The 21,334-nt window shown below is 44.2% G+C and overlaps 1 protein-coding gene across 2 annotated transcripts in view; it reads right to left on the bottom strand.

Moving 5' to 3' along the window:
- The window catches only part of TLK2 (tousled like kinase 2), an 85,205-nt gene extending 65,052 nt beyond the window's left edge, over window positions 1-20,153 (bottom strand). Inside the window, exons 1-2 of one of the 2 annotated variants that reach the window (XM_081109247.1) lie at window positions 19,664-20,153; window positions 17,827-17,912 (exon numbers count right to left, since the gene is read on the bottom strand). In XM_081109247.1, the coding sequence (XP_080965373.1) occupies window positions 17,827-17,907 (81 nt within the window). In that variant the 5' untranslated portion in view covers window positions 17,908-17,912; window positions 19,664-20,153. The remainder of the gene's footprint in view (window positions 1-17,826; window positions 17,913-19,663) is intronic. The other variant, XM_081109248.1, reaches the window with a different exon arrangement.
- Window positions 20,154-21,334: the final 1,181 nt, after the last annotated feature.

Here is a 21,334-nt window from a genome sequence, read left to right as displayed (position 1 = left end):
TACACAGAATAAACTTGCTTAATTAGAACTACTTTCTGATGTAGCTAAACTTTTTCCAGCCCAGTGAAACACCCCAACTTCTCTTTCAGGTAATTGTCAGCAGCACAGCAGTAAATATCAACATGAAGCAGATTATTATTGTAGATCACGCAGGGAGAACGAAGGGTAAAATAACTGCAGCAGTGTTTGACTATATTCTGCGCAGTGAGAAAACCTGAAGTCATTTTCAAGGTCCACCATTTCTTACTTCTTCAGTGGGGTCCAAGTTTCTAAACTTTCTAAATCTCCATTTTCCGGCTAATGAAAAGAAAATAGGATTCCACCAAGTCTCCTATCTACCTACTCCAGGACTTCTGTGAGGATCAAATGAGATGAGGCACAGGAAAACGCTTCACAGACATTTAGTTAAAGTGTGAAATGTTTCCACCTGGCTATAAACCAAGTCATGTTCCTGGGCTGAAGAAACTGCAAGGAGGCTAGTCGTCGCTAGGGAAAGGAAGCCGAGCGTTGCTATGTGACATCATTACCCAGACAGACACTTAGCATATTAGCCTTTTATATATATAGATATTTAAATCCAAGTCACCACTTGTTCTCATTCAGCGAACGATTAGCAAGTGATCACACTGTACCGGATGCTTCTGTTGTAGCATGGCATGACTTTCTGCTGCAGTTTTAACACATGCTGGTCAATGTTCCCCCATCCACTAAGCCATGCCCCAGCTGTGTGCATTTGTTTATTTTGAGTAACTAGTGAATGCACACATTTACTAGATCCATTCACTATAAATTTAAAATTACTGTCAACATGGCTCAGTGGTAGAGTGTCAATCACGGTTTGATTCTGTCAGGGCACATGCCCAGGTTGCCAGCTTGATCCCCAGTGTGGGGCATGCAGGAGGCAGCCGATCAATGATTCTCTCTCATCACTATGTTTTTCTCTCTCTCTCCCTCTCCCTTCCTCTCTGAAATTAATAAAAATATATTTTAAAAATAAATAAAATTACTGTAACACATATAGAAAACTTGTCTGTGAAGTTAAACTTTTCATAGATACTTAATTTTAATCACAAAAATGTATCTACATAAGTAAAAACAGGTAAAGTAATTTGTCAATTTTTTAACATATGCATTCAGAAAACCTACTGTGGAGAACCTATTATTATATAACAGACTTTCAGCTTTAATGGATACCCCCCTCACCTGAATTAGTCCGTTATATCAAATTAGTCCATTATATCAAGGTTTTATAAGATACAGCCTAGATAGACTATAGGCCAGAGAGTTTGTAGGAGAAAACCAGGGAATAAGACTGCTGGAAAGAGTTCTCTGGGGGAGAGAACACATAGCAAACATTGACTCAAAAACTCCCTTCCTTCATGGAACCCCAATTTGATTGGATTAGTTTGTAAAGGAATTTATGCCTCGAGGCATTGTTGAAAATAATAGAGTAATATGGGCAATTAGTGGAATTTAACAGCTGGGTTGGTCAAGGAAGGAGAGCCCTACCAGTAAGTCATCGCAGGGTGACTATAGGCATACCTAAAACTGTGCCTCCTTAAGGAACACCACCAGAGGCGTATTGCTAGGGAGATGGGGTGGTACAACAGACTTTACTAAAATAATCCAGCAAGTCACTAAACAAACAAGCAAATAACAATAACAAGCCCCAAGGGATGGGATGAGAAGTCAGTACCCAGAGTTGCTGCAATGTATCATTTAAAATGACCAGTTTCCAACAAACAACTCATGAGGCATGCAAAGAAACAGGAAAATATGACCCATATATGTGACGGGGGGAGTCAGGGTTAGGGTTAGTTTAGGTTGACCCTCAACCACTTAGCCACGCTGGCCAGGCTATTAATGACTTTTTAAAGTAAAAAACCAAATGGACCATTTGAAAAATAGAGAACAGCCCTTGCTGGTTTGCCTCAGTGGATAGAGCATCCGTCTGTGGACTGAAGGGTCCCGGGTTCGATTCCAGTTAAGAGCACATGCCTGGGTTGCAGGCTCATTCCCTAGTAGGGGTATGCAGGAGGCAGCCAATCAATGATTCTCTCTCATCACTGATGTTTCTATCTCTCTCTCCCTCTCCCTTCTGCTCTGAAATAAAAAATTAAAATAACCTATATATATAAAACCCTACTATACAAATAGACTGAATGGCAGAACACCCGAACAACTGGTTGCTATGACATATGCTAACCACCGGGGGCGTGCACGGAACATGGCGGGTGTAGGCAGCTGGCCGCAGAGTGTGGAACATGATGGGCATCGGTTGCGGCGGGATGGTGGAGCAGGTGAGCAGAGGTGCCAGATCAAGGCAGAGTGCCAGTCGCTGTCACTGGGGCGAGCCTCTGGTGGTTACTGAAAATTCTTTGCTCCCGCGTGCTGCAGTCCCGCCTGGAGCTCGAACCTGCAGCCAGTGCCGGCACTAGTGCCAGCCCCACTCGCACCCATTGCCAGCTCCTGGCGCTGGCCCTGATTGCTTAGCGCCGTCAGCAGATGTGAGTGGCGGTTGCCAGCCCCGATCGCCCCTCAGGGTGTCTCCACCTCCCCCTGCTCCTGAGGGGCGATTGGGGCACCAGCCACTGCTCAGACCCGCTGCTAAGGACCAGCCCCAATCTCTCCGCACCATTAGCAGGTGCAAGTGGAGACGGCACCCATCAGTGCGTGGGAGCAGCGGCGATGGAGGGAGCAGGGCTGCCGGCAGGGAGGGGACCAGGGGGCCCTGGTGGGAGGGGCCGGGCAGGGCCGTGGAGGATGGACCAAGACCCACCCCTGTGCCCACCACAGCCTCACCAGCCCACTGTTCCTTTCAAGGTGCATGAATTCATGCACTGGGCCCCTAGTAATAATAATAATGTTAAAAAATAATAAAAATTAAAAATAGACAACAGTCAAGTTTCTTGTTTTTAAAAATGTATGGTTTCCAAACACAAAGTAAAACATGCTTTTAATGTACTCAAAATGCACTTTTGAAGGACTTAAACAAATATTTCAGTTACAAGCCTAAAGAAAATTTTGTGGATAATTTATAAACCCATGAAAACTGAGGTTAAGATACAAATGTTGCCGAAACCGGTTTGGCTCAGTGGATAGAGCGTCGGCCTGCAGACTGAAGGGTCCCGGGTTCGATTCCGGTCAAGGGCATGTGCCTGGGTTGCGGGCACATCCCCAGTGGGAGATGTGCGGGAGGCAGCTGATCGATGTTTCTAACTCTATCTCTCTCCCTTCCTCTCTGTAAAAAATCAATAAAATATATTTTAAAAAAAAAGATACAAATGCTGACAATCAGCCTTTAGCACATGAATTAAACTCGTATAAACTAAGAAAAACTTGTAGAAGTAGGGGCCAAAGGTTAATCTTTCACTCCTATAAAAGTTTAAATATCAACATTTATTGAGTTTCTAAAGTCTTCATTTCCTCTTTGGACTAAATAGGCATTTTTAAAAGGGACTGAGAACAGTGGACAAAAGTTGAACTTGATTAAGTATAAAGGAGCACAGCTGATAAGAGTCAAACTACCTGAGAAAGTAAAGATACTCCATTAAGGTCTAGACCAGCGGTTCTTAACCTGTGGGTCTCGACCCCTTTGGGGGTCGAACGACCCTTTCACAGGGGTCGCCTAAGACCATTGGAAAACACATATATATAATTACCTATTGTTTTTGTGATTAATCACTATGCTTTCATTATGTTCAATTTGTAACAATGAAAATACATCCTGCATATCAGATATTTACATTACGATTCATAACAGTAGCAAAATTACAGTTATGAAGTAGCAACGAAAATAATTTTATGGTTGGGGGTCACCACAACATGAGGAACTGTATTAAAGGGTCATAGCATTAGGAAGGTTGAGAACCACTGGTCTAGACCTAATGGAAAATTAAAACTAAGGGTCTCAATAAACTTTTTAGTCATTACTAGCATCACTTTTCCACACTATAGTAAAGTCAAATCAGCAATTAGAACAGTCTGACTCCCAGACACACACCATACTGTCTAGTTGATCATAGTGTTCCCAGCAGTGAAATAGATGGACCATCTACTCAATTCTTACTTGATCTGTACATAGTTCTAGGTCAAGTGAACAAAAGCCTAATTTGCATCCTTAAAAAGAAAGAGCTGCGACCCCTTAATCAATCCTAGTATATGAGTAAGCTGACAGACCCAGAACCCTTTGAATGACTGGTCTCATTGAGGAAAGATTCCAATTCCACTACAATGCCAAAAATTTACAGTTAGTCTTTCTCCCAGCCTTCCTTCAAAAGGACTATGACCTTTTATCAGGGGAACTGTGCAATAGGGAAAATAAAATAAAGACTTTTCAAGAATTACTAGATACTGGTTCTGAATTGACACTAATTCCAGAAGACCCAAAAACATCACTGTGGTCCACCAGTCAGAAGACTATCCTCTCAAGAATATGCTTAACTAACATTAATGTTTTTTAGTAATATTTTAATCATGCCAAATCTTAATCATGTGATTTAATAACATCCATTTCCAGACAACAAGCAAGCCCTACAATTAGAACAAGAAATCCTTTACCTGTCTTTTCTCCTGAAAACCTGCCTATGGACGACTATGTAATTCACTCAATATCTGGTGCATATAATAAAAAAGACAGACAATAACATGTTGGCAAGGACAGGGAGAAGTTTAACCCTCATGTACTGCTGGTGGAGATGTAAAGATGGAGCAGCTGCTTTGGAAAATATTCTTGACAGTTCTTCAAATGGTTACACTAATAATTTAGAATGTACATATGCAGATCCTTAATTTTATATTAGGTCCAGGCTTTAATAGATTTATCTCTGGGGGGGGGGGGGGTTTAATCCTCACCCAAGGTTATTTTCCCATTGATTTTTAGAGGGGGGGGGGGAGAGAGAGAGAAAGAAACATCAATGATGAGAGGCACATGGATTGGATGCCTTCTGCACATGCCCCAACCAGGGCTAAGGATCAAGCCTGCAACTGAGGTATATGTCCTTGACCAGAACCCAACCATGGATCCTTCAGACCAAGGGCTGATGTTCCATCCACTGAGCCAAACTGGCTAGGGCTATTTTTTTTTTTTAAATTCTCAGATGAAGGAACAGAGAGAGAAACATGGATCAGCTGCCCTCCACACTTGCCCCAACTAAGGATTGAACCCATAACCCAGGTATGTGCCCTGACCAGGAACTGAACTGGCAAGCCTTCAGTGCACAGGATGATGCTGAACCAACTGAGCCACCCCAGGGGGGTAACAGAATATCTCTTAACTAAGACCCATTAATTCCACTCCTCGGAATATATCCAAGAAAAAAAACACATATGTGCACACAAAGACATGTACATGAATGTCCACAGCACCATTATTTATAATAGCCAAAATAAAAGGAAACCCAAATGTTCACCCACTGAAAACTAGATAAACAAAATATCAATACAATAAAATATTATTTTGCAATGAAATGAACTTCAGACACATGCTATAACATGAACAAACCTTGATAACATATGCTAAGTGAAAGAAGCCAATCACAAAGAGCTGCATATTATGATTCCATTTATATGAAATGTTCAGAACAGGCAAATCTATAGACAAAGAAGTAGATTATGTAGTGGTTGCCTAGAGCTGAGAAAGACAGGGGTTTTGAGGGTGACATTTATGTGATAAGGATTTCTTCTTGGTGTGATGAAAATGTTTTAAAGTTTATTGTAATGGTTGTACAATTCAGCATATATACTAAGCCACTGAATTTTACACTTTGAGTGAACTATATGGTGTGTGAATTACATCTCAATAAAGCTGTTAAACAAAAGACCCAGCACAACATTTTTAAAAAGATTTTCTTTATTGGTTTTTAGAGAGAGAGGAAGGGACAGGGAGAGAGAAACATTGATGTGAGAGAGTTAAACACTGACTGCCCCCTGCACACCCTCTACTGGGAATCAAACCCAAAACCCAGGCATATGCCCGCCCTGACCGGGAATGGAACCAGCAACCTTCCAGTGCATGGGACAATGCCCAACCAACTGAGCCACACAGGCTTGGGCTCCAGTACAATTTTGATGAACATAGGAAGTACTTACAACCATGGGACTGTACCACTATGGTGGTGAATACAGAAGAGCATCACACATAATTCTGGGACCATTGATGGAAAGGATTTAGGTTACTGGTTTCTCCCTGTAATTTTCAAATCCTTTGTCTCATTTAATATTTCTTAAAATGAGTGACAAAACACTGTTCTGCAAATGTATTTACAGGATGATTGTTTATAGGCCAGTGATCCAAAGTAAGTCTACATATAGCAACATCGATATGGCAGACCTTAAAACCATCTGCTGAATGAAAAATAAACAAGTTTCAGAACAATAATGATAATATGATTCAACTTTTGTAGTATGCAAAAATCATACTATATGTTTTCTAATGAAAAACTATGTCTGTAATTCAATAAGTATTTTAAAAATCTAGCCCTGGCTGGGTAGCTCAGTTGGTTAGAGTGTCAGTCCAAGATTGGGGGTTTGATTCCCAGTCTGGGCACATACAAGAATCAACCAATGCATAAATAAGTGGAACAACAAATTGATGCTTGTTCCTCTCTCTCTCTCTCTCTCTCTCTCTCTCTCTCTCTCTCTCTCTTCTCTCTCTCTCTCTCCCCTCTCATCAATTAAAAAAAAAACAAAACTTTAAAAAATCTAGATAGATACATATCAAATTTCTAAGAGCTATTACAGTTCTCAGTATTATAGAAGTATGCATGCATTCCTTATATAACTGAAAAGTAATCATTAAAAAACTAATTCTAAGAAAAAGAAGTACGACTTCAATATACATAGAAGCAGTCATATGGATGAACTACTAAATGTTTCACTATAAAGCTTACAATTTAGCCTTTAACTTCTCTTCTTATGCTAAAAAAAACTATCCTTTTATAGATTAAAAACTACAAATTCAATATTTACAGATGGAAAAGATATGCTCTGTACATATCCTAGGGCACATTCATAGTAAAGAAAACACAGAAGAAATGGTTGTAAGAATAAGAACAAAAATATAAAGATTGGCTGAAACCGGTTTGGCTCAGTGGATAGAGCGTCGGCCTGCGGACTGAAGGGTCCCAGGTTCGATTCCGGTCAAGGGCATGTACCTGGGTTGTGGGCACATCCCCAGTGGGAGATGTGCAGGAGGCAGCTGATCGATGTTTCTGGCTCTCTATCCCTCTCCCTTCCTCTCTGTAAAAAATCAATAAAATATATTAAAAATATATATATATATAAAGATTGACATAATCCAGATTTAAAATATCCAAAAAGTACATAACCCTGAACAAAATTTGAGGACAATAAATTTAGTTCCTGGCTTTTAGTTTTGAAGGGATCATTAATCAATCTGTGAGAAATAAACCCACTGCCACCACCTACAGGAAACAGCATAACAAAATTCCAATATATTGCAGAGCCCAATATATTGGTGTAACAATAAGAGACAGGAGTGTAAATCCCACTTCTGTCACTTACTGACTGTGGCACAACCTATAGCAAGTCAACTGCTCTCCCTGAGCCTCAGTTTACTAATCTATAAACAACCAGGAAGACTTCACTAATGCCCTTTATGCCCCCTGAAGGGCTAGAATTTAAGATAGTAATTTTAAGTTTATATAATCAGTGATTCTACATTCTACACACCAACTTAGCTGTTTTTAATAAAGGTGTGCTCACAAATAAATGTTCTTTAATCCTTTGTACTTCAATGTCCTCATCCACAAAATGGAAATACAAGGTGACTTCTATTATAAAAAAACTATAAGAAATATTCTCTTCTGTTCTTGGAAATGTTTTTATATTTATACTGTTTGGTGCTATTATAAATGGTATTGCTTTATTTTCATTTATTTATTTATTTATTTATTTAGAGAGTAGAAGAGAGGGGAGGAAACACAGAGAAACACTGATTGATTGCCTCCTGCACACACTCTGACCAGGGCTGGGGATTGAGCCTGCAACCGAGGTACATGCCCTTGACTGGAATCAAACCCGGGACCCTTCAGTCCCGACGTGTCATCCACTGAGCAAAATGAGCTATGGCTACTATTGCTTTTAAAATGGCAATTGCCAACTGTAATTGCTAGTGTACAGAAATACAACTGTTTTTCAAAAACTAATCTTGTACCCTAAAACTAAACTTAGACCCTAGTAGCTTTTTTATAGTTTACTTTGAACTTTCTACATGCACAATCATGTCATCTATAAGACATACAAAAAAATAAAATTAAAAAACCGTATTCTTACTTTTCCTTTCCAATGCATAAGCTTATTCCTTTTACCTGTCCTAATGCACTGGGCACGGCATATACATACACACACTAGAGGCCCGGTACACGAAATTCATACACGGGGTAGGGGGGGGGGTGGGGGGAGGCGGGCCCGAGTGTCCCTCAGCCCGGCCTGCACCCTCTCCAATCTGGGACCCTTGGGGGGCTGTCCGACTGCCAATTTACGCTAAGTGCCTCTGCCTGCCAGCCTGATCGCCCCTAACTTGACCCCCTGCCGGCCTGATTGCCACTACCTTGTCCCCCTGCTGGCCTTATCACCCCTACCTTGCCCCCCTGCTGGCCTGATCGACCCTACCTTGCTCCCCTGCCAACCTGATCGCTCCTACCTTGCCCCCCTGCTGGCATGATCGACCCTAACTTGCCCCCCTGCTGGGCTGATCAACCCTAACTTGCTCCCCTGAAGGCCAGATCACCCCTAACCGCCTCTGCCTCGGCCCCAGCCTAAGCTGCAGTCTAGCCTCCCTCTGCGGGAGGCTACCTGGTGGATCAGGAAAAGGCACTGCCCCCATTACCCCACTGCTGCCGCCACTGCCAGCCTGAGCCTGGACCCTTCGCAGCCACGCCTTGGCCCTTTGCAGCTGCTGCAGCTTTGTCCGGAAGGACATCCAGAAGATGTCTATTCTAATTAGCATATTACCCTCTTATTAGTATACTAGAGGCCCCATGCAAGCCAGCACCACCTTCGTTCCAGCCTGGAGCCGACTTTCCGCCTTCCCCCACTGCCCAGAGGCCCGGAGCAGCTGGGGCGGTGTGGAACACCTGCACTGTTGCAGAACACCTGTGTCATCGCCACCTTTGTTGGGTTAATTTGCATACTCACTCCTGATTGGCTGGTGGGCGTTGCGAAGGTATGGTCAATTTGCATCTTTCTTTTATTAGTGTAGAGATTAGTATACTATCCTATCTAATAATAGACCAACATGGTAATTAACTGTACCTCCGACATGCTTCCCATTGGCTAATCAGGGTGATATGCAAATTAACTGCCAACCAAGATGGTGGCTGGCAGCCAGGCAGCTGAAGCGAACAGGTGGCTTGCTTGCTCCAGTGATGGAGGAAGCCAAGATTCCCGGCCTGCCGCTGCCGGCCTCTGAGCTGCACTCTAAGAAACAATGTTGCAATTATAGAAGCTAAACAAACCCCAGAAACCTGCTTTCAGCCAGTCGGGCCTCAGAGCTGGAGCTGCAACAGTGTTTCAATTATAGAAGCCAAACAAACCCAGATACCTGCTTTCAGCAGCCGAGGTCTCAGAGCTGGAGCCGAGCCTCAGAGCTAAAGCCGCCTCTCAGTTCCAGTGACAGCCATAGAAGGTAAATAAATCCCAGAATAAAAAAAAGAAAAAAAGGAGAGGTTGGGAGCTTCAGTCACCCGCCAGCCTGAAAACGGCCCTCAGCCCCTCACCTAGACTGGCCAGGCACCCAAGCGGGACCCCCACCCTGATCCAGGACACTATTCAGGGCAAACCAGCCGGCCCCCAACCGTGCACTAGGCCTCTATCCTATATAGTAAAAGAGTAATATGCAAACTGACCCTAACAAGCAGAAGGACTGGGAATGACTGGTCACTATGACACACACTGACCACCAGGGGGCAGACGCTCAATGCAGGAGCTGCCCTCTGGTGGTCAGGGCTCTCTCACATGGGAAAAGCTCTGCTCAGCCACAAGCCAGGCTGATGGCTGCCAGCACAGTGGTGGTGGTGGGAGCCTCTCCTGCCTCCTCAGCAGCGCTAAGGATGTCTGACTGCAGTTTAGGCCTGCTCCCTGCTGGCAAATGGACATCCCCTGAGGGCTGCCAGGCTGCCGGGCTGCCAGAGGGATGTCTGATTGCCATCTTAGGCCCAATACCCCGGGGAGTGGGCCTAAGCCAGCAGGTGGTCATCCCCTGAGGGGTCCCAGACTGAGAGAGGGCACAGGCCGGGCTGAGGGACCCCCTCCCCGAGTGCACAAATTTTTGTGCACCGGGCCTCTAGTTATATATAATATATAGCATTATATATTATATATATATATATTGATTTCAGAGAAGAAGGGTGAGGGAGAGATAGAAACATCAATAATGAGAGAAAATCATTGATCAGCTGCCTCTTGCATGCACCACACTGCGGATGGAGCCCATAACTCGGGCATGTGTCCTAACTGGGAATTGAACCATGACCTCCTGGTTCATAGGTTGACGCTCAACCATTGAGCCACGCCAGTCTAATATATGTTATTGCATTAAATGTAAATGAACTAAATCTTCCATTTAAAAGAGCAGTTTTGAGAGTGGATTAAAACAAAAAGCTGGAATGAACTATCTAGATATATAAAAGGCTAAGCAACCGTCCGACTGGTAGCTATGATGCGCAATGACCACCAGGGGGAAAATGCTCTGACAGGTGGCTATGACGTGTACTGACCACCAGGGGGAAGACACTCAACGCAGGAGCTGCCAAGCTGTGGTGACTTGACAGCAGCAGTTCTCGGATGACACACCCTACAACCAGAGAGGAGGGAGCCCAATTCTGGGGTGCATCACCCGAGAACCGCTCTCTCATACTCTAGGACCCCTCAGGGGATGCTGGAGAGCCAGTTTCGGCCCGATCCCTGCAGGCCAGGCCAAGGGACCGCATCTGCAGGAGGGACCTCGCTCACTCCTCAGATGCGCTTCGAGCCACTACACAGCTCCAGGTGCGGCAGGCCAGGGAGGGACCAAGGGAGGTTGGCTCCAGGGTGTGTCCAGTCCTGTCTCACACAGTCCCGCTCCACCAGCCACCTTCTAATTAATTTCCTTTCAATGTGCATGAGTCCATGCACCAGGCCACTAGTGCCCATATAAGTGAAAATGAACACTATCATCTTCCCCCTCAATACTCGTTTCCAATTCAACAAAGGTTTATTCAATATATACAATGTGCTGAGCATTTGAATAATCAGAGATAAAGATATCCATATTCTCAAGGAGACTAATGGGAAATAAAAGATGTCTTATAATAAAAGGTACCAAGCATTAATAAGATAACCCAACTAGATTGGTAGATATATCTTGAAAAGCTATAAAAAAGAGATAATCTGGATTATGCTTTGAGGAGTAAACTAAAAGTTCATCAGGCAAATAAAAAAGGAAAAGTAGAAGAGACAGTATAAGTCTGTTCATTAACATTACAGGTTAGAAGATTGGTCATGGTTTGAGGTAGTAGAGCACAGAAGTAGAGGAGTACATAAGTGGCCATAAAGTTGAACATTTAGGACAGGAATGGGGTGGTGAACAAAATACAATATATAGGTGTATTATAAAATTGTACACCTGAATTCTATAAGATTTTATTAACCAATAGCACCCTAATAAATTCCATAAAAAAGTAAAAAAAATAATAGACCTACTGGGGTTTTGATTTTTGCTGCTTTGAAATTAGATTAATTTGGTGGAGAATGGGCAACTTTATAATAATGAGACTGCTAAATCATGCATTTGGTGTATTCATTTTTTTTATTTAATTTATTTCAATAACATTATGTAGTCTTTAGTAGAGTTCTTTCCTATCTTTTGCTGATTTATCCTTATATATTTCTTTTAAAATGCTATGGCAATTGATTAACATTTTAAAGATTTTATTTTCTACCTGTTAGCTACTCATATGTAGTAATACAATTGATTTTTGCTTATTGATCTTATATCTGGTGATCTTATTAGGGACACCAATAATTCCACTGGTTTGTGACTCTTTTGTGTTATTTATGTTTATACTCATGTTTGTGAATACTCATTTTTTTTCTTACTTTCCAATTCTTAAGTCTTTTATTTCTTTTTCTTGTTTTAGGGCATCAACTAGATCTTTCAACACAATGTTGAATAAATGTGATGATAAATGACCTATGGTTCATCATGGATCTTTAAGGAACGCTTTAAATATTTCACCATTGTGTATGTTTGCTTTGAATTAGGGGTCAACAAAATACACCTTGTGAGTCGAATCTAATTGCCATTTGTTTTTGTAAATAAATTTTGCTGGAACACACACACACACACACACACACACACACACACACAAAATGAACCAGTTTGGTTCAGTGGATAGTATTGGCCCAAGGACTGAAGGGCCTCAGGTTTGATTCCGGTCAAAGACACATGCCTTGGTCAGGGCGCATGCAGAAAGCACCCACTGCATGTGTCTCTCACATGGATGTTTCTCTCTGCCTCTCCCCCTCCCTTCCACTCTCTCTAAAAATCAATGGAAAAATAAATATCCTCAGGTGAGGATTAACAACAACAAAGAATTAGGATATGGAGTTTATCCAGTAAGCAATGGAACCTTTAAAGCCATGGAGTAAACAATAACATTGATATTTTGTTAGAAATAGAGCTAGTGGCAGTTTACAGAAAGATGTATGGGGTAGAAGAGACCAGTCATGAATGAGGAAGGTCTGGATTAATGCAATAGCAGTGGGAGCTGACAAATGCTTAAGAAATTTTAGAGAAAGAAGCAATATGAGTTGATACTTGACTATATGTGAAATGAGGAGAGAATTAAAGAAATACTTAAGTAAATGAAAGGGAGGAGATACAAAAGGTAAACAATAATTTTATCAACAGTCCCTAAAACTCACCAATAGAAATATTTTCGGTATTTATGCTTATTGAGCATTGTCTAACTATGTATTAAATGCAAAACACCCGTTTTTATTAATTTGAGAGAGGAAGGGAGAAGGAGAAACAGAGAAACATCAACGTGAAAAACATCGATCAATTGCCTCCCAAACGTGCCTTGGATAGGGAGCAAACCCAAGTCCCTTCAGGGCTTGGAATGACGTTCCGACCAACTGAGCCACACCACCAGGGCTACACACATAAATTACTGACATTGATGAAACAGATAACACTAGATATCCATAACTAACACCTTCTAAATGATACAATTAACTAAATGACAGTAAAGGTTATCAGTTAATTAACCATCTTTTCAGAAGTAAGAAATTTGATCATTTAAAGTAATCATGTATCAGACTCACAAATTTATAAAAGATAGGAAAAGAGATCATTTTCTTTAAGAAGATATCCAAAATCTTCTATGTGGTACTATGTACTTAAAAGTTTATGGCCTTGCTTTAGGCTCTACAAACTGAAAGTTCTTATTGTGTCAAAATGAAGTCCCACTTTACATAGCTTCTCAATTTGTTCTTCTTTTCAATACCATTCACATACTGCATAATCCTTTTTATTCAATACAACTGAAACCAATGACATCCGTCAAAAAAGTAGGTTACAGTGGAGAATCTTAAAAAAAAAAAAAAAAAGACATCTTAAACATTTTTTTGAACTTAATACATATAAATGTATATTCTGTTGCCAGTCTTTAGATTGAAGACTTCTGAGTTGTAGACCCACTGACTGCAGTTCTACACTATCTTACACAAACCACACCCACAATGCCTCATCTACAATTTCCAGTTTCGATTTCCTTAAAAGATACTTGCCAAGGATCTAAATGAAGAATTCTTCCAGATTAAAAAAAAAAATTATGCATTTTTATATATATCACCTTATATTTAGTCTTTCTAAGGTAGTTAACTTAATATTTTAGAATCAATAATTCTTTCATTTTACAATTATATTTCATCGGTTTACATAATTTTGTATTAAATTATATAATTATAATACAACTACAAGTTGTCATAAGATGATCCTTGATAAGTCTATGATTCAACTTGTGGGAACAATGCAGTGGGTATCATATGTCTCATAAAAAGAGAATGAAGGTTTACTGACTGCTACAAAAGATCTAAATTCACTTCTTATTGCTTTTATTGTACATGGAACAGTAGCTGGCACATAATAAGTACTATTTAAGTATTTGCTACTATGCTAGCATTAAAATTCAACTAGGTCTATACCAGTGCATGCAAAGGTAAAATTCTACCTACTTTACAGTCTCCAGAATCAGAGACCATCTGTACTTAAATTGTTAAAAGGGAGTATTGCAATGATCCTCACTGAAAACATATGAATACAGGGTATAGTCAGTTTCACATTACTGAAAGTGGATTATCCAGTGTTTAAAAGAAGAGATCTTTAAAAAGACGTAGGATAGCTCATCACATATCAGGTCAACAAGAAATAAAAAAGTAGGTTCATAACCGAATTTCACCTTATCACCTCAAAAATGTCAACTGATGGGTACAGGTCCTACCAGAAAGTGGCAGCTAGACTAGAGGAGGAAAGTCAGCTACAGCTTCTTGGTGAACATTAAGCTACTTTCCTTTACCATAAACTCACTAATGACAGAAAATACCAATCACTTAAACAAAAAACCACACAGTGTATCACAAAGTGCAAAATAAATGCTTCTGGTTTACCAGTTATTATAAATTACATATGCTAATAGAAAGAGAAACAATGTATATACTGCAATATGCAAGTAAGTTTTAAATTTGCAAATAAAAAACCTAAATATAAGTAGAGCAACTTAAATATAAGTAATAAATGTGGTGGCTTGGCCATTTCATTTTAGTGTAGGTTTTGTGATATGTATCTAATCTGTGGATGTAAAAAACTTGAAGCAACATGACATAAGAGCTATAATAACCAGGAAGTTCAAAGACTGCAGCTACTTAAAACACCCCTGTCGACTAGAGAAGAATCCACAGTGGCACTGAATTTCTTCCTTCTATGGACATCAAAAAGTACTGAAAATGTTATGAATAGTTAGGAGAAACTCGAGACAGCCCATGAGGCTGCACCAGTCCCACTAGATGGCACTACCACAGAAAAGTCACTGTGTTCTCCCATTTGGAACAAGGGCTGAAAACTCTTGATCTTTGCAAAACTGAAAGCTGTCATCAACAGTGACATCCTGACTGGAAAATCATGGCCCATAATGAGGAATCCAAAGCCAGGAGGAGGGGTTTTTTCCAAAAGCACCTTTTCCCCTAGTACCATGGCCTCCTCCCGACTCCTAGTTCAAATCAGAGGTCTGAGAGATACAACGTCATGTAGGCAAAAGAAGTTGTACAAAATGGAGATTTTCTTTTCCTCTTCCCAACTCTGCAAACTACATAATTTACTTGGGTTTTCTTTTTCTTCAAGTTTCATTGCTATGGGGAGAAAAACACTCTACCTCTAGTCTTTGAATAACATTTATTGTAATCAATATGCCTACTGTAACTGGAAACATCAAAATAGCATACAATACCATAAAAACACTTGGATATAAATGAACTTCTTTTTCTATATATTAAAGGTAGAGCTTCCTATTAAACATATCATCAGATTAAGTTTTCTGACAACTTAATTACATGATGTTAAGTTGGCCCTGGGTAGCAAAATTCAGTGTCACTCATTCTCACTACTTATGCTTTACCCCATCAAAAGGATACTTGGACATAGCTATTGTGAACCAAAAAACAAAGGAAAGAAAAGCGTCCTAACAACAAAGCCCAATGAGTTTAAACTACATACACTTTGTTTTACTCAGTACGTGACCACTTGAACAGACAGATCTGGATATGAGCCTTCTACTGAATTCCGCAGTTAAAAGACACATCAAAGGTCATTTAGTAGATAATCAACTGAATCAGAGATCAATGTAATACTTAAATGTAGTGGTCCCTTCCAGTTGAATCTACTTCACCTAGATCAGTGTTTACATTTATACATGTAACTTCAATGTACATCAACAGTCAGGAGTAAAGGCCTACAAAGTGCCACAAAAGTCAGTTACTAAAGTGGCCAAAAAAACCCCCAAGAACTACAAAATGTGTGTTCCCATAGTACCAGGTCACAGCTCTAATATATCTCTAATCCTAGTATGATCTCTCTCCACAATGGAGGCTTGGAGACACTCCATTGTTCAGGTGTCATCCCTAACAACCTGCACAATGCCCAGTATGCAATAGGCACTAAATATCTGTTGAATGAACAAAAGCTATCAAGCTATTCCAGCTCACCAAAACTATGAGACCCATCAAAGCAGCAGGTTTTTTTTTTCAACTAAACTTTGGTAAGTAACTTCCTTTTTTATATTGATTTTGAGAGAGGGAGGGAGAGGGAGAGAGAGAAAGAGAAAGAGAGCAAGGGAGAGAGGAACATCAATTGGCTGCCTCCTGCAGGCCCTCTATCAGGGATCAAGCCCCCAACCCAGGCATGTGCCCTGATAGAAATCAAACCAACAACCTTTAGGTGCACAGGGCAGTGCCCAACCAACTGAGCCACACGGGCCAGGGGGACAAAAAATTTATTTAAGAAGCTACTAACCAAAGTATGAGACCAATATCTAGGTCACCATCCTATCCTATATAATAAAACCCTAATATGCAAAGCGACCGAACAGCAGAACGACCAGCTGCTATGATGCACACTGATCACCAGGGGGCAGATGCTCAACACAAGAGCTACACCCTGGTGGTCAGTGCACTCCCACAGCTGGAGCACTGCTCAGCCAGAAGCCGGGCTCACGGCTGGCGAGTGCAGTGCCCATGGCAGGAGCCTCTCCCACCTCCACGGCAGCACTAAGGAGCAGCAAGCCAAGAGGTAAAGAGCAAGCAGGCAGGTGGTTAGGAGTGAGGGGTCCCAGATTGCAAGAGGGATGTCCGACTGCCGATCGGGCCTAAACCGGCAGTCAGACACCCTCCGAGGGGTCCCAGATTGCGAGAGGGTGCAGGCTGGGCTGAGGGACCTCCCCCAACCCCGCACGAATTTCGTGCATCGGGCCTCTAGTGAGAAATAAGATTTATTGAAAAGCACATAAAGAAATGTACCACATGAAGTCAAGGATCAAAAATTCACAAGTCCCAAGCCCAAGTAATGCAATAATTTTGGAATGGTGAAGCTTTTAAATAAAGCATCATAAATATATTTTACATATTGTAGTAAAACCATCCTACAAGAGCAGACAGGTGAAATAGCAAGTACATAGGTTGCACGGAAAGCATTAACATTGTTTAACTTAACACCTGCCCATTAATGGCGGCTTGATCTTATTTTATACTCCCAGAATAAAAATAAAGAGTGAACAGTTAGGAAAAATAGAAGAGAGAAATCAGCCTGTGGATGCAAAAAAGAGGAATCTGCTGAACTGCAGGTTTGGAGAACTGACAGACTTAGCAGAGACAGATTTTTCAAAACTCTACCATATAACTATCTAAAAAGTCCAGTGTAATGAAGCTATGCCTATACCTCTTAATTAACAGTTTTATTCCGAGTGACTGAGTTTTGAAAAAATATGGCACAGAATATACATCCATCCAGTTAGTACCCTTGCAATAAGACCATGGGAAACCTCCCCCATATTGTAGGGTTGAAAAACCAACATACACTCCTATACAGAATACATTCAAATACACTGCTGAACGGCTGGAATGACTGGTAGGACTGAAAAGTTCATTGGAACCCTGAGCCAAATCTTCTCCTCTACAATATAACAGTATGGTCCATCAAAATTGCCCTTAATTGGGTTTTGAATGTGTTTAAATTAGACTAAGCACAGTGTTCATTATCATCATTTTACTCACCTTACTAACACCAACTCCAGTAAACCTGGCCTCTAATAATTCCTGCCGTCGTGGGTCCAGGCTATGCAATTCTTCCATCATTTCTACTGAAAAAGAAAAAAGTAGGTTGTGAGACCATAAAGGCTAAAACATGAGGAGCCAAATTAGTTCACTGAATGGTCACACACAACACAGATAAACCTCAAGTAAATATATCACATGTTATAAACTATAATGTGCTGTACCAAATAGTAACACAGAGTTATAATGCGGTTCAGAAATTCTCTTCTTAGGGCCACTTCTCTCATTCTGATTTTAACAGCAAAAAACCCTCAAACCCTTCATATAATCTCTAAAAGTTGAGCAAGGACTACCTCACCAAAAAAGAAAAAAGAAAAAAGCCTTTTACCAACCTCTGAATTTAGCTAAGAACTTTCAAATATTGCTTTCCGAAACACACAGGAACTAGTTTTTAACTAAAAATATGAATCAATAATTTCCTAATAATATAGCATGAATCAGAAGCTACAAATAAATTCAAATAACGCTATTACATAGCTCCTTTCTCTGAAGAGCTCACAGTAGCTCATAAAAAAAGGAACTATTTTAAAATTAATAGAGAACCCATGGTAAAACCATCAACCTGCATTCACTCAGGAAATTAGTTTAGCTCCATAACCATCCCTTTTCAAATCTTCTTCTGACCACTCCCTGGAGCAGTAGGTTTCTCTAGACATCTGCTTTTAGCACTCCTTCCAAGCAGGGAGGGGCAGGAGGACACCATTTTTAAACTCCTTCCAGGACCAATTAATGCACAGGCTACTTTCATCAAATACGTCCATCCTTTGCAAGAGAGCAATTCCTGCAGAACCCACCGGAAACCTCTCCGTGGAGAAGGAGCATGAAGCATTCCACAGAACCCCTCTGAACATATTATCGAACAGTTATTGGCACGACTGTCAGGATTTAAAAGTTCACGGAAAACATGAATTAAACATTCTCGCCTGCAATCTAGCAACTCCACAATCTCCAGTAACCCTGCCAGTCCTCCAGTTTCATTTCCCTTCCTGGATTGAGAGCCCGAGGCCAAGGGGAACGAGGGGGTGACGAATTACCAAGTTTCACCCGCATCTCCAGACAAGGGCAGGTCACGGAGGGACTAGGAAATTCTCGGAGGGGCAGGAAGGCCTCTAAGCAGGAGAAGCGCGGAGGAACGCGAAGGAGTTTCCCCCGGGGGGCCTTCCTCGCGTGTCGCCCTGCCCTGCCCGAGGCCGGAATGGCAGAGGTGGCAGCCTCCGTCAACCACAGGGTCTCCCCGGCATTCCCTGACCCGCCAGTCCCCGGCCTGGCCGGGAAAATGACACCCCGGCAGTTACTCCCTTTAATGTCAACTCGTGTGAAGGAGAGACCCACTCAGTCTCGCTCCCGCGGGGCCTGGGACCGGGAGCCTCCCCGCGGCTCCGAGCCGGGAGGCAGGGCTGATGGGGCCTGGTCCCGGCGCCCCTCGCCGCCGCCGGCTCCAAACTTTCCCCAACTCCAGGCCCACCTGTCACGGAGGGAGGGCGGGCCAGCTCTCGGGGGCGCCCGGGAGGCTGCCGGGGCCTCCAGCTGCCGGGGCGCCCCCTCTGCCTGCCGGCCGCCGGACCCACCGCCGGGCTAGGACCGCCTGGGCCTCCCCCATCTTCCGCCCGGCGACCCGCAGCCCTCGGGGAGCCCCTCCCGCTTCAGCGCCGAGGAGCTGCGGCCCGGCACCGGCCCCCGGGTGGGCCCGGGCCGCAGCCTCCACAGCCGAGGGGTTCCCTGGACGGTTAGTGCCCCGGGCCCGGCGCCCTCCCCTGCCTGGGGCTCAGCCTCTCACCTGCCGCCGCCGCCGCCGCTCCACGCTCCTCCAGGGAGGGGCCCCGACCCGACCCGGCTGCAGATCGCTCTGCTCTCCCCCTGGGCAGGCCCGGGGCGGAGCCGGGGCCTCTCCTGAGCGCCGCAACCCCCGCCCGGGCAGCCGCCGCCGGCGCCGGGCTCCACGAGAGGGCGGGCGGGGGAGGGGGGCCGCGGAGGCCGCAGATCCCCGGGCTCGCGTACAGAGCCAGGCGCCCGACGCGGGCCCGGGCCCGGGCGGCAGCGGGGGTGGCGGGACCGGCCTCCCGGCGCCGGACAAAGGCCAAGGAAGGCGCAGGAGGGCCCAGGCCGGGCCGGGAGGTGGGGACCCGCTCGGCTGGGGGCCACTCGGGTGCGGCGCAGAGGGCGGGGGGTGTCGGAACCGCTGGTACCCAAGACCCGCCTCCGGCCCCTTAATCCGGATCGGTTCGGTCCGGATTAGTAGTGATCGGTGTAAACACACTAGTGAAACCGCGTGTTTCCTCGCGAGATTTGCACGGCGGGGAAGCAGGGGGGGTCCTGGGGGGGTGGGTAAGGGGAAGAGCCGACAGTGGGGGAGGAGACGAGGACGGTGGGGGGGGTCCCCGTGCCCCGGCGCCCCGCCTCCTCCAATCAGCGGCCAGGCTGGCGGGCAGGGGTTAACCAGGGGACCCCGCGCGGGCGGAGAAGGCCGCCGCCTCGCCGGGCGGCTGAGGGCGGGCTGCGACACGAGGGGCGGTCGGGCCGCGGCCGGAGTCCCGGACCTCGGCTGCTGTAGTGTGGCCGGCCCCGCCCCAGCCCGGGCCAGGCGGTCGGGCCAGAGCTCGGGACCACGGATTGGCGCTAGCGGGGCCGGCACTTCCCGGATCCGCCTCGCCGAACCCGCACCCACCTAATCCCTGTCTCCAGGAGTTTGGATGAGAAGTGCCGTGGCTCTGCCCAGGGTGGATTTTAGAGGAAGAAAACCGGCGCGCCCCGCCCGAACTTCCCCGGAGATGCCCACCCAGTTAGTGAGTTCGCTGTGCCCACCCGTGTTCGCTGGCTCCCACGCCCCACCACGCTCCGAAGCGACCGTCCAGGTCCAGAAATTCATTTGCCGCCCTGGAACGCGGACAGCACTTTCCCTCCACATACCTGGCTGGCAGGGTGCCTCCAGGGGCGAAAGATGCCCTGGGATCAAGGCTGAGCCCCCACCCACACCAGCATGTTGTCCTCCAGAGGGGCGGGGGCCATGCCCCGAAGAGACACTCACCAGGCACCCATGGGGAGGTTCCACTTCAACTTCTGATCAAAAACACGGCCCTCCTGGACACTTAGGAGGGTCTGAGGGTAAGTGTTAGGGTGGAAAACACAGGCCTGCCCTTCACAGAATGTCTGCCGAGGAATGAGAAATGTGAAAGGGTGAGCTCTCGTGCACAATAGACCTGCAGCAAGGAGGGCTCCTGTGCAGGAAAAGGCTCCCACTCTGATTACCCAGCACCAAGAAATAAAGCATACTGTCCACCAAGTCCTATGAGCCAGGACACTGACTTCAATACTAACACCCAACTTTTGTTTTCCTCTGGTGCTTCCTTAGTCAGACACCTGGAGATGACTTAAGGACGACAAGCGAATCACAAGGGAAGGCCTTAGACGTTGAACAACAGTCTGGAACTTTCCCAGAGGGAAGGCAAAT

This window comes from Myotis nattereri (assembly GCF_964212035.1).
Source record: "Myotis nattereri genome assembly, chromosome: 16".
Taxonomy (NCBI): Eukaryota; Metazoa; Chordata; class Mammalia; order Chiroptera; family Vespertilionidae; genus Myotis; species Myotis nattereri.
The sequence above is the reverse complement of the archived record's forward strand: the minus strand, read 5'-3'. Positions and strand labels throughout refer to the sequence as shown.